Source organism: Rhinopithecus bieti, unplaced genomic scaffold, assembly GCF_001698545.2.
Source record: "Rhinopithecus bieti isolate Rb0 unplaced genomic scaffold, ASM169854v2 scaffold_9997, whole genome shotgun sequence".
Classification (NCBI taxonomy): Eukaryota; Metazoa; Chordata; class Mammalia; order Primates; family Cercopithecidae; genus Rhinopithecus; species Rhinopithecus bieti.
In genome coordinates, this window is record NW_016806398.1 from 1,536,698 (window position 1) to 1,553,915 (window position 17,218).

The 17,218-nt window shown below is 52.9% G+C and overlaps 2 protein-coding genes across 7 annotated transcripts in view; both read left to right on the forward strand.

Annotated features, from left to right (window-relative positions):
• The window catches only part of WHRN (whirlin), a 104,413-nt gene extending 96,156 nt beyond the window's left edge, over positions 1-8,257 (forward strand). For 3 of the 4 annotated variants that reach the window (XM_017875926.1, XM_017875925.1, XM_017875923.1), the window contains 5 exons: positions 1,904-1,975; positions 3,032-3,569; positions 5,946-6,127; positions 7,009-7,131; positions 7,401-8,257. In XM_017875926.1, the coding sequence (XP_017731415.1) occupies positions 1,904-1,975; positions 3,032-3,569; positions 5,946-6,127; positions 7,009-7,131; positions 7,401-7,583 (1,098 nt within the window). In that variant the 3' untranslated portion in view covers positions 7,584-8,257. The remainder of the gene's footprint in view (positions 1-1,903; positions 1,976-3,031; positions 3,570-5,945; positions 6,128-7,008; positions 7,132-7,400) is intronic. The other variant, XM_017875924.1, reaches the window with a different exon arrangement.
• Positions 8,258-11,960: 3,703 nt separating this feature from the next.
• AKNA (AT-hook transcription factor) overlaps positions 11,961-17,218 on the forward strand; it is a 68,530-nt gene continuing 63,272 nt past the window's right edge. Inside the window, exons 1-2 of one of the 3 annotated variants that reach the window (XM_017875930.1) lie at positions 13,622-13,724; positions 16,051-16,109. The gene's annotated coding sequence lies outside the window, so the exon portion shown is untranslated. Of the gene's footprint in view, positions 12,035-13,621; positions 13,725-16,050; positions 16,110-17,218 lie in introns of those variants that run through there. The other 2 variants (XM_017875929.1, XM_017875931.1) reach the window with 2 other exon arrangements.

Here is a 17,218-nt window from a genome sequence, read left to right on the forward strand (position 1 = left end):
GAGCTGCAGAGACCTGACATATGTTTCCAGGATGACTCCCTGGCTGCTGGGTGGAGATGGTGCTCAATGAGAAGGAGAAAAATAAAGAAAGGTGGGGTGGGCTGAGGGGAAGATTATGATTTTAGTCGGGGTGGTAAGGATACACCTCATCGAGGAGGTGACAAGTGCGTTAGGTCTTGAAGGAGGTGAGCAACAGCATGGCTTGTGGATGGATAGCCAAGCAGAAGAGTTGTAGGCAGAGACAACAGCCAGTGTGAAGGCTGACATGTCCGTGGTGTTCCAGCCTGGCTGGAGAGCAAAGGGGATCTTTGTAGAAGGCAAACTTGACCACATCTCCATGGCAACCCACTGCCTTCAGGCTTAAGTCCAAGAGCTCCATGCTTGACTTCTGTGGAGCTGCTGGGGGATTCTCAAACCTCCTGTCTCCATTCCTGCTTTACACCCTTTCCTCTGTCTGAAACACCTATCATTCCCTTCTTTGCTCTGCTTACTCATAAGACCTAGCTTTGAGTTGTGCCCCATCCTCCAAGAAGCCTTCCTTGATAACCCCTCCCCTGATTGCGTTATATGCCTGTGTTTGCCCATTGAATGCTCTCTCTGCAGTCTCCCTGTTGTTTGTTTGCTTGTCGACTTACCTCCATTGTCTCTGAGCTACCAATGGCAGGGGTGGTGTCTCACCTCCTCTGTGTCCCCAGCCCCTTATCAGCCTGGAGCTTCAGAGACTGCTCAGTACTGATGAACACTGCAGTTGAGACCTCAGCCAAGTGTTGATGTAGCCATCAGCGTTCTCCAGAGAAAGAGAGGCAATCAGATATACTCTATTGTGTGGGATTGGCCCACACAGTGATGGAGGTTGAGAAGTCCCAGGATCTGCCATCTGCAAGTTGGAGGCCCGGGAAAGCTGGTGGTTTTGTTTTAATCCAAGTCCAAAGACCCAGTAACCGTGAGCTCCGGTGTCTGAGGGAGGAGGAGATGGATGTCTCAGCTCTAGAAGAGCGTGCAAATTTGCCCTTCCTCTGCCTTTCTGTTCTGTTCAGGCCCTTGGTGGATTGGATGAGGCCCACCCACGTTGGGGAGGGTGAGTTTTGCCCAGTCCACCCATTCAGATGCTGATCTCTCCTGGAAACACCTTCACAGACACACCCAGAAATAATGTTTTACCAGCTATCTCGGCATCCCCTAGCCCAGTCAAGTTGACATGCAAAGCTAATCATCACAGTGGCGGAAGCTCTTCTCCATCCTGGGCTCTGGGACAGAGAGAACTGGCTCCCTTAGCCCTCAAGAGAGCCCAGCTCAGAGAGGAGCTCCGATGGGCCCCCCATAGATGGCCCACAGATGGCCTTTTGGCAGCCCAGTGTCACTTAAGGGGCCATTGGGTTTCTTCTTGTGAATTGGGAAGGGAAGAAAGAAAAAGATGTTTTTTGCAAAATAAGGTCCGTTTAAACCTTAAACCACCACCTTGGGATTAAAAGCATTAGAATTTAGAAAAGGGAGAGACTCTCCCCACCCACTTCTCTCTTGCCATTTTCACACCTTCCTGGGATTCATCAGCAAGTGGTGGAGAGAGGCCTTGGGTTTTGGAGGCATGACTGTGTGGAGCACAGCACTCATGGCCAAATCCAGGAATTCCCCGCCCAGGCTGGAGACACCCCAGCATCTCTGGCAGTTCAGGGATGCCTGAAAGTGATCAGAAAGTCCCAAAGAAAACTTCAAAGTGACCAGCAGGCAAATTGACCTTCATTTTAATGGGTAAAGTAAATTTCAATGAAGTGAGGTATGTCAGGGCTCACATGAACCACATGGAGGTGTCCTAAGACTTCCTCGATTTTGGTGTGCTGGAGAACAAACCAGTTTTCCCTTCTCAGCTTCTGTTTGCTCACTTTGCTTTCTTGTCCATTTCTAGAACACTCTGGACCTGGAGGAAACCGGCGAGGCTGTCCAGGGCAGTGTCAATGCCCTCCCAGATGTGTCCGTGGTAAGGCCCTGGCTGGCCCTTTGGTTCTGCCTTCCCTGGTGTGCTCAGGCCCTGGAGGCTCTCTCCTCTCCATGACAGCCACAGAGAAAGGACACAGGGTGGCAAAGGAGACAGAGGCCTCTGTCATGAGCTCTCACACCCAGCTACAGGTCTGTGCACGAGCGCACCGTTCTAGCATCTCTAGCAGGCACCAGGATTGCTTGCCTCTGGTGACTTCAGGCGGGGCCGTCAGGCTGACTGGCCACAGTATGACTTTGACCAAGTTTGTTAGCCTCTCTGTGCCTCAGTTTCCCAATCGGTAAAGTGTGGATGATGATCATAGCATACCTACCCCATAAGTATGTGGCATGGAGTAAATTAATTAAAGCCTTTAGGACGGTGCCTGGAAGGCTGTTGGAGCTGTGCAGGTGTCTGGTGTTGACCTAGGCAGAGGGGAACGGTAGTCACAGTGTCCGTAGCTGCCCCTCACCGTGCACTTGCTGTGGCACGGGCCCTGTGCTGACAGTATCCACATGGCTTTTGACATCACCATACCACCTCTGCTGGGTAGGTGTGCTTTTCCCCATTTCTCAGAGGTGCACTCAGAGAGGTGTTGTGTCTTGCCCAAGGCCACACAGCACCCCAGCCCGTGTATCCATCTCCTCCTGTCCATTCTCTCCCCAGTCTTTTCACACCTCTTGCCTCTGGTACTCAAGATCACCCCCTAAAAAGAAAAGCCAAATAAATGCATTTTTTGTATTTCCATCCTCTTCATACTGTCTCTAATAAAGTCTTGTTCCCTGTGAGAAGCTCTGGCTGATGCCAAGAACTTCAGTTCCCAAAGGTAATGATGCCGTCCCCAGAGACACCCGCCAGGATCCCAACGCTCATCAGCTGCCGAGATGCAGGGGAGAAGTTTTCCACTCAGGTGTTGCATTATTCAGAGCAGCGTGGCCAAGAGCAGTTAGAGTGGGGACAGAATTCCAGTCGGACCTGGCACCACTCGGCTGCTCGGCCTCCCCTCTTCCAGGCGTGATGGGTTCTGACTCCTTCTCCACCTGTTGGGTCTTTTGGCAGGACGATGTCAGATCCACCTCCGAGGGGCTGTCAAGCTTCAAGCCACTGCCTCCCCCACCACCTCTGGCCCAAGGCAACGACCGCCCACTAGGCCAGCCAGGGAAGCTGGGGAGAGAGGACCTCCAGCTGCCTTCCTCCACGCCTTCCTGCTCTGGCACTGTCTTCTCGGCTCCACAGAACCGTAGCCCGCCGGCGGGCACCGCACTCACCCCAGGGACCTCCTCTGCCCAGGACTCGCCCTCCTCCCCCGTCTATGCCTCCGTTTCCCCTGCCAACCCCAGCTCCAAGAGGCTGCTGGATGCCCATCTGGCCCTGGTTAACCAACACCCCATCGGCCCCTTCCCGCGGGTCCAGTCACCCCCGCACCTGAAAAGCCCCTCTGCAGAGGCCACAGTGGCTGGGGACTGCCTTCCACCACCATTGCCCTCTGGCCACCGGGACCAGACAGGCACAAACCAGCACTTTGTCATGGTGGAGGTCCATCGTCCCGACAGCGAGCCAGACGTCAATGAAGTGAGGGCACTGCCGCAGACGCGCAGTGAGTACAGCAAGGCCAAGCTCTGTGGTCCTTGGGGGTCCGTGTCCTCTCCAGGTCAGTCTACCTGATGACACAGTGAAGGGTGGGACCAGCTACTTGTTGAGGGGGCTTAGGGCGGGAGTGGTGAAGGGAGTTGGAGACCCCAGTTTGAATCCCAGCTCTGCCACTGACTAGCTGTGTGACTGTGGACAAGCTGCCGTCTACACCTTGCTTTCCCCATCATAAAATGGAGACAACAGTGAATCCTGCCAGGTTGCTGCGAGGGTTGAGGCGCCTTCTCTAGCTCCCCCTACCCTGGCCCCCCTGCGTTCACCAGGAAGACTGAACTCGTGGAGGGCAGAGGTGGCTTCTCTTCCTGTCCCCCACGGCCTGGCCGGGAGTAGATGCTGGGGTGAAAGGTGGAAACTGAAGTGGCAGTCTCTGGATCCCTGACAGGTCTAGGGTCAGGGTGCAGGAAGAATCTTGGGGAGACCAGATGATGCTGTGCCCCGGTTTGCTAGAGGACATGGGCTGGCGGCTAGAGGGAAGGGCAGAGCCTTCTTCCCCACCCTGAAAGCTGTGGCGCGCCCTCCTGTGAGTTTGGAGCATTTTGTTGGATTTTGCTGCCATCTTGTGGCTACAAGCTTCAAGCCACTGCCTCCCCCACCACCTCTGGCCCAAGGCAACGACCGCCCACTAGGCCAGCCAGGGAAGCTGGGGAGAGAGGACCTCCAGCTGCCTTGGATCCCATGGATACATGGGATCCATAGGACGTTCCCTGAGTGCCTGCACAGACCAAGATGCAAAATGCAGGGCCCTGGCGCTCACAGCTTAGTGAGGGCAGGCAGCTGAGGGAGAGCAGGCAGAGGTGAGAAGACCCAGGGCTGTCACCGATGGATCACTGCTGCCTCTAGAGCTGGCTCTGAGCTGGACACACAGGGATAAGAAGAGCTGACAGCCGCACTAACAATAAGCACTTTGTATGTGCCAGTGTTCAAAGGGCCTTGCCTATAGTATTAACTCATTGAACCCTCCCGGTAGCCCTATGAGGTTGGTACTATTATTATCCCCATTTTACGAATGAACAAACTGAGACATAGAAATTAGTAATTTCTGGCTGGGTGCAGTGGCTCATGCCTGTAATCCCAGCACTTTGGGAGGCCGAGACAGGCAGGTCATTTGAGGTCAGGAGTTTGACCTCAGGAGCCTGGGCAACTTGGTGAAAGCCCCATTTCTACTAAAGATACAATAATTAGCCAGTTGTGGTGGTGGGCACCTATAGTCCCAGCTACTCAGAAGACTGAGGTGGGGAGGATCGCTTGAACCTGGGAGGCGGAGGTTGCAGTAAGCCAAGATTGCACCACTGGACTCCAGCCTGGGCGACAGAGTGAGAAGCTGTCTCAACAACAAAAAAAAAAAAAGAGAGAGAGAGAGAGAAAGTAGTAATTTCTAGCTTACCAAGAAAAAAAGAGAAATTCCGCCACACCTGGCCTGAACCCCTGCACGGCCCCTGCCTGAGCTGAGTGGTGGGCAGTCGACGCATGCTGCTTCACTATGTGTATAACAGCCGAGCCCCTGAGTTTGAAACCCTAGATCAAGAACCCACACCCTGGAGCCAGGCAGTCTAGCACAAGTCTATTCCCTTGACTGCTCCATTCTATACATCAGATCTATGAGTATTTACAGTCACCCCAGTGGTTAGGCACCATCATTTCTGTATTAGAAGGAGAACTTAGGAGGCTTAGAGAGGCTCTGTTACTTGCCCAGGCTTGCACAGCTGGTCAGTGGGAATTCAAAGCTGACCTGCCAGACTCCAGAGTGTGTGTTCTTAACTTAGGGTCTCACACTCAGGGGCCAGGCTGTTACACATATAGTGAAGCTGACTGGTGGCTGGAAAGCATGTGCCCACCCCTCGGCTCAGGCAGGGGTCGTGCAGGGGTACGGGCCAGGTGGGGCAGAATTTCTCTTTTATTCTTGGGAAGCTAGAAATTACTTACATGAAATCTTCTAATTTGAATGTGTTGGTTCATCATTAAAAATTGATAGCATTATGTGAGTTTTAAAACAAAGATAACGCCCACATCCGTGTGCCGGGTTTGCCTCCTGACCTCTGTTTTAATCATTACGCCAGCGGCTGAGAACTGGGAGATCCAGGCAGATGTCCTGGAAGTCACAGCCTTCAGGCCAGGTCTGGTTGAAAGGACAGGTCCTGAGTAGATAGAGAGGGTGGCAGGGAGCGGACCTGCCCTCCAGCACCACGATCTCTTCATTCCTTCCCCCATCTTTACCTGGGGAATTCCCAAAGCCTTCCAGCCTCCATCTCCATCACTGCCTCCAGGCAGCCCTCCCTGACCCCAGCTATATAAGTTGCTTCTCTCTTCCTTTTCCCCTCTCCAGCAGCCTCTACGCTCTCCCAGCTTTCAGACAGCGGGCAGACTCTAAGCGAGGACAGTGGTGTCGATGCTGGCGAGGCAGAGGCCAGTGCCCCAGGCCGAGGCAGGCAGTCGGCGTCCACCAAGAGCAGGAGTAGCAGGGAGCTGCCTCGGAACGAGAGGCCCACGGATGGGGCCAACAAACCGGTGAGCCAGGAGGAGGAGGAGGATGCAGAGGGCAGAGAGGAACACGGGCCCCAGGTACAGAACGGGAGGTCCCGGGACCTGGCCTCAGCTTGGCAAGTGACCACAAGGGGAGGTAGTGAGCTCCCCCTCACTGAAGGGATTTGGACGTCCTGGTGGAGCACTGGATTAGGAATCTGGAGGCCCAGTTTCAGCTCTGTCTTTGCACTGACACTAGGGGCTGAGGCTGAGGTTGGTCTTGGGAATCTTTTTTTTCTTTTTTCTTTTGAGATGGAGTCTCACTCTGTCACCCAGGCTGGAGTACAATGGCGCCATCTCAGCTCACTGCAAGCTCTGCCTCCCGGGTTCACGCCATTCTCCTGCCTCAGCCTCCCGAGTAGCTGGGACTACAGGCGCCCGCCACCACGCCTGGCTAATTTTTTGTATTTTAGTAGAGACGGGGTTTCACCGTGTTAGCCAGGATGGTCTCGATTTCCTGACCTCATGATCCGCCCGCCTCAGCCTCCCAAAGTGCTGGGATTACAGGCGTGAACCACCGTGCCCGGCTGGTCTTGGGAATCTTTAATCTCCCCTCAGTTTTGACATGGCCAGGTGGCTGAGACAGTCTTCGGAGTCAGGCCGGATTAAAGTCCTGATGCCACCACCAGGCAGCCTTAGGCAAGCTCCTTAACCTCCCGAGCCTCAGGGATTTTGGTGAAGATTAAAGAGCCGAGAACACAAGTACTTGGCTTGGCGTGTGGCACGCCTGAGGCTCCCGACACAGGGCTGGAACCTGAGCTCTGCTGACCCAGGGAGGTGTCACGGCCCGGCCCAGCCCAGCCCAGCCCCCTGGCCAGGCCTGCCAGCTGCGAAGGCCTCAGTGGTGTCTTTCCTTGCACCCACAGCCTGGACTCCTGGAGCCCACGTCCGCTCTGGTCCGTGTGAAGAAAAGTGCGGCCACCCTGGGCATTGCCATCGAGGGTGGCGCCAACACCCGCCAGCCCCTGCCTCGGATTGTCACTATTCAGGTATGTCCCCGGGGCCCCACTTGCCATCTCTACCTACCCACGAAAGGCCCTTTTTTAGCATCTCCAGGGTTTTGCGACTCCCATGGGTAACACAGCACTCCTAGGCTTATGTCACCTTTGATCTTCTGGGCTTCAATTTTCCTAATCTGAGCAGTGGCCACCCAGATTGTAGCTGCCTGCTTGAGAGTGTTGGGACTGACCCAGTGGGTGGTCAAAGCCAGGCCTGTCTAACCCTCGGGAACCCCATGCCCTGTGTCTCTTCCCTGCAGAGAGGCGGCTCAGCTCACAACTGTGGGCAGCTCAAGGTGGGCCACGTGATCCTGGAAGTGAATGGGCTGACGCTTCGGGGCAAGGAGCACCGGGAGGCCGCCCGCATTATTGCCGAGGCCTTCAAGACCAAGGACCGTGACTACATCGACTTTCTGGTCACTGAGTTCAATGTGATGCTCTAGAGGCCAAGGCCTGAGGACCTCCCACCACTACCCAGCCCCTGGTTCCAGTCCCTTCCCACCGTTGGCTTCATCAAGCTCCTTGCAGGGTTGGGGCTGCATGGCCAGGGTAGCAGGAAGACATCCCCCCTCCATCCCAGCCCACTGGACCAGAACTGGGAGAAGAAGAGAGCAGGGCAAGGCAAATAGAAGGTCAGGTCAGGAACTGGTGCTGTACTGGGTACACAGTAGGCGCCCAAGACAAGTGGGTTGCAAGACAGGAAGAAAGGAAAAGGAAGGGCAGAGCGCTGGTTTCTCCAGGTTGGGTTGGGGGCACTACTGTCCCCCCTCCAGTTGGGACCCACCCCATCCCCAGATGCCTGAGCCTTTGTCCAAAGTGAGGTCACTTGAGAATTCGTGGACACGGCCCCCAACCAGGGGGAATCTTGCAGGACCTTTAGTGCCACAAATAAGCATCGAGCACCTCCCCATTCACACCCCCATTCCTCCTGGCTCCTTATCCCCCATGGTATTTATTATTTATTTCCCTCCCCATGCCCCTGGGGACCCCAAGGCCCCAGCTTCCCTCTGCACCCCCAGCCTATCCCAGAGGCCTTGCAGGTGACCAGCAGTGTCATTGTATTTATATACAGAGCTTATGACTTTAATTTTTCAATAAAGAAATCTGAACAAGGTTAGAGGCCAGCGTGCTGTGTGGTCTACCTGTGTGGCTGGGGTTTCCATGTGGGGAGAGGAGTGGACAGGACAGGTGGGGTCAGTCAGAGCACCACAGACCACCACCCTGCCTGCCCCCATGGCTCCATTTGGGATACATGGTGGGGTGTGCAGGGGTGCTTGAGCCACACTCACATCTTGGAGCCTCTTACTTGAAGGCTTGAGGGCAAAACTTGAGTATTTACAGATAATATTTTTAGATTAAAACCCACAAGTATATTATGAGGCAGAATGCACAATGTGCATGAATGTTTTAAATCCCAGATGCTGCCCCTTCATTTCCAGAAGCTGCCTTAGAGATAAGGATTTGTACGCAAGCAATCATCAAGAAGTGCCCTCAGGGGAGACCAGCAAGGACGTCGGGAAGCAGGTCAGGGAAGGGGAGGAAACCAAGGGACGGTGAGATTTCAAGCAAAGTCTGCAGAGGGCAGCTTCAGCCTGATCCCAGGAGGATCCCAGGGTATACACTAGGCCTAGAGTTGAATCCACTCAAGGCCAGAGGGCCAGACTTTCATGCCTGTCAGACTTTGGACAAAGCCTACAGGGAGAGGCCATAAATTCCCAATCACTTCCTGCTCTCTACCTATGTGCGCCAAGCTGTTCCAGTAGCCAAGGGCAGCGGATGTCAGAGCAAAACATATGGGATGGGCTCGGAGGAAAACGTAGCAGACACGGTCTACTGTACGGCCTCAGTCCCGGCCCCAGTGCTCATTCCTTCTGTCCTCAATATTTGTCTGGAAGATGGAAGAGTTTGAGAAATCTTGCTTTGTCCAGGCCTATGTCCAGAGTTCTGTCAGAGGTGGGTTAGGGACAGTTGGTTCCATGCTCTTGTCCCAGATCCTGTTCTTAGCTGTCCTTGTTCTCTTTCCAGCCTGGGCAGATGACCTGAGACCTGAGCCATGGATTCCCTGAGGCAGCTGGTTTTTCAGAAGGCACCCCTGCCATCGCCCCCACAGGGTGCTGTGGACCCTCTGCAGAGAATGAACCCCCACCTAGCAGCAGGAGGGCTTTGTTAGGCCTCAGATCTCCTGGCATTCAGCTCCAAAGCTTGTGTGGTCATGGGCAAGTAATTTTACCTCTCTGAGCCTCAAGTTCCTCATCTGTAAAATGGGTTTGGTAGGCAAAATAATGGCCCCCAAAGATACCCAGATTCACATCCCTGGAACTTTGGAATGTCACTTTATATGGCAAAAGGGACTTTGCAGACATGATTAAGTTAACATCTTGACATGGGGTGGGCCCAGTGTAATCACCGGACTCTTATAAATGGGAAAGAGAGAAAGATGTAACAGAAGAGGACAAGGTGTGATGATGGAAACAGAGGTTGTTGCAGTGAGATGTACTTTGACGATGAAGGAAGGGACTATGACCTGAGGAATATAGGCAGCCACTAGAAGCAGAGAAAGGCAAGGCAGTGGATTCTCCCCTCAAAGCCTCCAGAAGGAAGCCTCCAGAAGGACCTGAGTCCAGAGAGACTCATTTCAGACTTCTGCCCTCTGTAAGAGAAGGAATTTGTGCCGTTTTAATTTGTTACAGTAACCATAGGAAACTAACACAATGGGACTGCCACCCCCAGCAGCTGCTACTCACAGCCCCATGTCTGTACTTGGAAGGAGTAGGACAAGAATGAGGTTTCTGGACTTGTTGCTTCTGGAATTCCTGGGCCTGACTCTGAGGCTGCAGCCCATTGGGTGTGTGGGTTTCCCTCCCAGTAGAACTTTTAACCTAAAAACTTTCCTTTGCAAGTGGTTAGTTGTCCAAAGTCACACAGCTAAGAAGGACAAGTTTGGACCTACAGCTGCCTGAAGCCTGGGTCTGCTCTTTCCTGCACCTGTCCTGGTGTCTTTTGAAGGGCCCAGTGTCATGGGCTAAGGCAGCTTCAAGTACTGGAAGAGTGGGGAGAGGGTTGTCAGAGGTCCACCCTGGCCTCAGCCTCCCGAGTAGCTGGGACTACAGGCGCCCGCCACCTCGCCCAGCTAGCTTTTTGTATTTTTTAGTAGAGACGGGCTTTCACCGTGTTAGCCAGGATGGTCTCGAACTCCTGACCTCGTGATCCACCCATCTCGGCCTCCCAAAGTGCTGGGATTACAGGCTTGAGCCACCGCGCCCGGCCAGACCCTGACATCTTTACTCATGATGCCAAAGTAGGGGGTGGAGGGAACGACTGGAGTCTCAGGGTCTGCTTTCCCTTGCTGGAGAATGCTGGGCAGGTTACACAATGCACCAAGCCTCAGTTTCCTCTTCTGTTCAAGAGTCAGGACCGCCATGCTGCTCAAACCCAGGAACACACTTCACTTCCATGACCTGTGTGGAGAAACACCTTGGGCCCTTGCAACACTGACATTCCAGGGCCAGAGCCCAGAAGGATTAGCTAAAATGTTTGCGCCTGGCACAGAGTAGGCCCTTAGTGAGTAGAAGCTGCTGCTAAACTTGCTACCAAATACGTGTCTAGGGAGTAGCAGGCAACCTGGGGAACTGGCAAGTGCTTTCTACCAGGAGGAAAAACTCCAAAGCATTCAACTTTGGATGCAGCTGGAGGAGGGACCTTGGACAAGTCTCTTCTTGCATCAGGACTTATTAAGTCTCTTGTGTTAATAAGGTCAGTCAAGGTGTTGTTTAAATTAGTACCACTGATTTATTTCTTACGGGCCTGCCATTATTATTTATTTACTCTCAACAACCGCATAAGGTGTGGGTATGAATCCCATTTGCCTGAGGCTCACTGGCAGCAGGTGGCAGAGCTGGGGCAATGAGCCCAGGTGAGTTGGACACCGTGCATCCTTCAAGGTGTGTGTGTGGTGTACAAGAGATGATGTCTGTGCTGCACTCACAGCGGGACCTTGGAAAACTTCTTGTCCGTCTTCGGGCTGGGTTTGCATGCTTGTCTGATGGGAGGTTGGAAGAGAATATACCCGGGGGGTGATAATACCTGCGTACCTCATAGGAGACAACTGAACAGCAGAAGAGTTTCCAACAGGTCTGGCCCATAATTAGTGATCGAGAAAAGTTTATTATTACCGTTACTAAACAGTCCACTTCAGCCATGGAAGTTTGTGATTTCCTCCTCACTGTGGCTCTGTGAGATCTGTTTTTTCTTTTTTTCTTTTTTTTTTTTTGATGGAGTCTCGCTCTGTCGCCCAGGCTGGAGTGCAGTGACGCAATCTTGGCTTACTGCAACCTCCGCCTCCCAAGTTCAAGCGATTCTCCTGCCTCAGCCTACCAAATAGCTGGGATTACAGATGTGCGCCACCACGCCCGGCTAATTTTTGTATTTTTAGTAGAGACTGGGGGTGGGGAGGCGCTCACCATGTTGGCCAGGCTGGTCTCTAACTCCTCACCTCAGGTGATCTGCCAGGACTCCCAAAGTGCTGGGGATTACCGGTGTGAGCCACTCTGCGATCTTGCATAAATGCCTTACCCTCCGCAGACCGGGCCTCGATCTCCTGATCTGCGGTGGGGCTGATTGCAGCAGGGACACGCAGTCTCCCACGTCTGAGATTTTCATCCTGCAGCAGGGTTTGCGCTCCCCGTGCCCGAGTCTCTGGGGGCGGGTCGCGGCGGCCTCCTTTCGGTGATTGGTGCATTCCCCAAGGCCCCGCCCTCCGGGGCCGCCCCCCGCCGTCGCGGGCGGGCCTCCGGAATTATGCAAAGGAGCCGCCGCCCCGCCCCGCGCCCGGATTGGAGGCCTTTGTTTGCCGCTCAACTCCAGGAAACCACCCGCGCGCGGCGGCCGCCAGCAGGTGAGACGAGGGGAGGGGCTCGCGGGGCGTCCGGGGTGGTCCCTGCCCCTCGCTGGGACTCAGTTTCTCCGTCAGGAGAATGGGGAGAGAGAGTGGACAGCGCCGGTGGGCTCCGTTCCACTGGAACGGTGCTGCGTTCGGTCTTTTCCACGTGGAAACCCCACGCGCATGGGGAAGGAGACGCATCACCGCTCTGGCAATGGGAGGTAGCCCTAGACGGGCGATGTGGGCCCCAGTCCAAACCCTGCAGGTCGCGGCGTTCCGCAGCCTCCACCCTCCGGCCTCAGTCTCCACCTCCGCACAATGGGGGCGTTGGCTTTTTCTCTTTACAGCTGGGGCTGGTGGCAGGGAGGGGAGGGGTCCCGGGGGAGCTTGGGGCTGGGCCTTGGCGGGGCCTCGGGCTGTGTTCGGGCTGGAGGCGTGGCCCGGGTTGCTGTGGTTACTGGGGAGGTGAGGCTTTTCTGTCTGGGATTTGTGTGAGATTCGTTCACCCAGCAACAATCGCCGCAGCCTGGCGGCCCTCGGAGCCGCACGCCCTTCCCGGACGCCTAACGCAAGTTTCTTTTCCTCTTTTGTCAGTGGGGAAGGTAGAGCAAGGGCCAGGGTCGGGTAGGCAGTCTTGACAATGGTAGGAACTGAACGGGCTGCAAAAATAAGTACAGTTCCCTCTTGGTACGCCTGCGGAGGAGAATGAGGTCCAGAGAGGGGGCGCGACTGGCCCAAGGGTGCACAGCAGGGAGGCGCAGAGCTGGGCTCTCCCCAGTGTGATGGGGCTGGCACAGGCAGAGTCAGAGTCTGCTTGCTGCGTGACCTTAGACGACACTTCCAAAGCTCCTTTCCCGGGCTTTTGTTGAAAGAAATGACGGATTGGAGTCCATCATTACCTATGTTTAAAAACCTGCTTCTGAGATAGTCGGAAGGGATAACAAACCTGGGCTATGTTGGAGCAGAGAGAAGCTGAGACAGGCTGCAGTGAAAAGTGACATTGTTCCTGTCCTCTAGAACAGAAGAAGAAATGGGCTGGAACTGAAGCATGAAAGACTAAAGTTAGATAGATACAGGGACTTCCCAAAAGACTTCCAGGTGCCTCCTTGGAATTGGTGGGTTTTATTTGGGGGCTGTTTTGTTAGTAAAACAATGACTGCCCATGTGTTAGAGGCGGCCTAAGTCTGGTTTACTTACTAACGGGAGTGGAACCTATGGTGTTTTGGTACTCTGGGTTTATTCCTTGGGGCAGTCGTCTCACAGTTCTTCTGCAGGAGGGAGACGATGCCCATGTGGGGCGTTTGCCTCCTAAGGTCCAGCCGGTTTGCATTTAAAACATGTGATTGGGGCTGCTTCTTGCAAGGGGATTTCATCAGCTCCCACCGTCCTGCAGACTCTGCCAGAGGCGCTGGGATCGGGGTTTCCAGAGAGACCGGGAATGGCCCCAGCTGCAGGGCGTCAGGCTGAGAGGGTGTTTGGAAACTGGTGCACAACATGGACACTTCAGTTTCCCCCCGTGGAGGCGTGGAGAAGGAAGAGTATTTTTAAAGCATTCACATCCCCAGTCGAATGCCTGATCCTTTTTATGTTTCCTCAGTCCTGGAAGGTGGGAATGATCTGGAGACCAGGAGTAAGAAGATCTGGGTTTAGATCCCCAGCCTGGCTTCAGTTCTGAGTGCCTCAGTTTTCCCTTCCATAAAATGAGGTTAGTAATGCCCACTTTACCACCATTTTTTTTTTTTTTTTTTTTTTTTTTTTAGACGGAGTCTAGCTCTGTCTCCAAGCTGGAGTGCAGTGGCGCGATCTCCGCTCACGGGAACCTCTGCCTCCCGGGTTCAAGCGATTCTCCTGCGTCAGCCTCCCGAGTAGCTGGGATTACGGGCATGTGCCACTACACCTGGCTAATTTTTGTATTTTTAGTAGAGACGGGGTTTCACCATGTTGGCCAAGATGGTCTGGATCTCCTGACCTCCTGATCTGCCCACCTCAGCCTCCCAAAGTGCTGGGATTACAGCCATGAGCCACCGCGCCTGGCTACTTTACCACCATTTTAAGGCTCGAGTGAGGTGGCATCATAGAAAGCTTTTGCTCAGTCCACATTCTAAGTAAATGAGGAAACTGAGGCTCAAAGAAAGGAAGGAATAATGATAACAATAATACCATTGGTATTATTAGCTAATATTATAGCTAATATTTATTGAGTGCTACATTCTAGCCACTGTGCCAGGGGTTTTACTGCAACAAGTGAGGTTTGGGAGGGCAGGAGCTCCTATCTGTTTTGTCACCATTGTTATTCCCTAATGCCTACCTAGTACAGAGTGCTACATAGAGTAGATGCTCAAAACATTGTTGTTGGTCATCTAGATTATATCAGTTACATGATGTTGTTGAAGTGGGTGTTATTGTTGTCCCTCTTGTACAGATAGAAAGCCTGAGGTTCAGAGAGGTTAAGCCACTTGACAAGAGTCACACAGCTTCTCACTGGTGTTAGCGCATCCTTACTTTGGGGTGTGCAGGGTGTGCTGGTGTCAGCTCGGGAGAGCGGATTGTGTCCATCTCTTCCCAGTGCTTCATTCAGTGATATCAACAGCTTGAAATTGGCATGGCCAGTTTCAGTAAGGGAATTTAACACCATCAAAATTAGTAACCACCACAAATCAGGGCTTTTTCTTACTGTTTTTTTTTTTTTAAGAGAGCTGCAGGTGAAGGATGTTGGGGTATGGAAGGCCAGCCTTGCTTCTGCTTGGCAGCCTGGATTTGGGGGCTTTTTGGCAGAGCCCAGTGGAGCCAGGCCAGAAGGCCTGCCCCCGACTGCAGCTTTCCTGAAGTATGGGATTTGGGAAGAAAACCTTTATGGGATGGCTTTTGTAGTATACGGTGTGAGTTATGCAGTGCAGCAGCCCTTGACTTGCAAACAGGTGGGTTTGAGCCTGAATTCCAGGCCAAAATGTCTGGCCTTTAACCTGAAAGTGACAGGAGCCATGGATGGTCATTAAGCAGGGGAAAAACCTGACAGGATGGTGCCCTAAGAAGACGTATCGTTGTGCCAAAGGATTAGGGGGTAAGTCAGGGTGGGTGTAGGGAAGAGGCGCTGCAGTTGGCCAGGGGAACCAGGAGGAGGCTAACAGAAGCCCCTTATTTTCTGAGCATGTCCTGTGCACAAACATGTTATTTTGTGACTTTACACATGCATGCCTGAGGGAAGGAGAAGCCTCTTGTCTGTAGCTGAGGATATTAGAGAAGTTCTGAAATAAAAGAGCAAAGGCTCATCTACCAGAGTTGACCCAGGCTTCCTGCCCCCGAAGTGTCACATTCTCACTCCCTCCTCCCTCCTGCACCCCAGCTTGCAGTTCCATCTTGGCTCTGGGCTTCCTTGCCAAATGTCAGGCGAACTCCAGCTCCATGGCCAAGTGAGACCTTCTGTGCCCAGTGCCACTCCCATACCAACCCCTAGGTCCTTGCCAGCATTCTCCCCCCAAGTCCCCCCACCCCCCCAGCCAGCTCAGCTTATTCTGGGGAAGGAGCCTGGGATCAGGGCCAGAGTGGGATGTCCAGCTGTCAGTCTCCTCCAGGTCTTGGGACCACAGCCAAGGACCAGGACTGAGGAGGGGAGGTCTCGGGGTCTAGGAGGCACACTCAGTCCCCCACGAAGGATTCGTCTGGAGGATAATGCTTTATTTGTGGGTACAGACCCAACTGTGCCTTAATGTGCTGTGTGACTTTGGGCAAGTTGTGTAACCTCTCTGAGCCTTTCTTCATCTGTTAAATGCCTATTTATGAGGATCTAATCCAGCAACACATGCCATGCCTCCAAATGCAAAAAGTGGCTGAGGCGGGCGCTGATTGCATCCTTTCCTTTTAGTGATTTTCACATGTTCCCACATGTTGCATAATGACTGTATTGCAGAAAACAACATATTGTATTAGAGTTTAAATAGAGGAGGAGAAGGTGTGGGGGTTACAGAATGTTATAGGATGTCACAGCTGTAAAGGGCCTCAAAGAGCCCAACCATACATTTTACCTTTCACAGGAGGGGAAACTGAGGACAGAGGTGCCCAAGGTCAGAAGGAAGCACCACACAGATGTGAGGTGGTATTCGTTTGTTTTGTTTTTAAGAATAGTACATGTTCATTTCATTCTTATTTTAAAGCAACTGTTATTTTTAGAAAATACCCAAAAGGAAAAATGGTAAACTTGCCTATCAAAAAAACTTGCCTATAATTCTGCTACCTAGTAATAATTACTGTAAACTTTTTTTTTCTTTTTTATTGAGACAGAGTGTCACTCTCATCTCCCAGGCCGGAGTGTGGTGGCACAATCTTGGCTCACTGCAACCTCTGCCTCCCAGGTTCAGGCGATTCTCATGCCTCAGCCTCCCGAGTAGCTGGGATTACAGGTGCATGTCACCACACCCAGCTAATTTTTGTATTTTTAGTAGAGACGGGGTTTTGCCATGTTGGCCAGGCTGGTCTCGAACTCCTGACCTCAGGTGATCCCCCCCCACCTTGGCCTCCCAAAGTGCTGGGATTACAGGCATGAGCCACGGCACATGGCCTGTTGTAAACATTTTAAAGCATGTCCTTCTCTTTCTTTCGCTTTCTCTCCCTTTTTTCCTATCTTGTCTCCTTCCTTTCCTCCTCCTCCTCTTCCTCCAAATTTTACTGTTTTAAATAGACTCAAACTAGATATATGATATTTTATAACTGGCTTGTCCACTGAACATAACAAAATTTTTACATTATCTGATATTCTTCATTAGCATAACTGTTAACAACTGCTTATTCCTTTGAGTGGAACTATCACAATTTCTTGCAATGGTCACCTGTTACTGGACACTGTGATTGTTTCCAACTATTTTACCTATTGCAAGTTTCAGTTGCAAAGTGATTGAGGTTATACTGTATGGGGCCGGGCACGGTGGCTCACGCCTGTAATCCCAGCACTTTGGGAGGCCGAGGCGGGCGGACACAAGGTCAGGAGATCGAGAGCATCCTGGCTAACACGGTGAAACCCTGTCTCTACTAAAAATACAAAAAAAAAAAAAAAAAATTAGCCGGGCGTGGTGGCAGGGCCTGTAGTCCCAGCTACTTGACTGAGGCAGGAGAATGGCGTGGACCCAGGAGGTGGAGCTTGCAATGAGCCAAGATCACGCCACTGCACTCCAGCCTGGGCAACAGAGCGAGACTCCATCTCAAAAA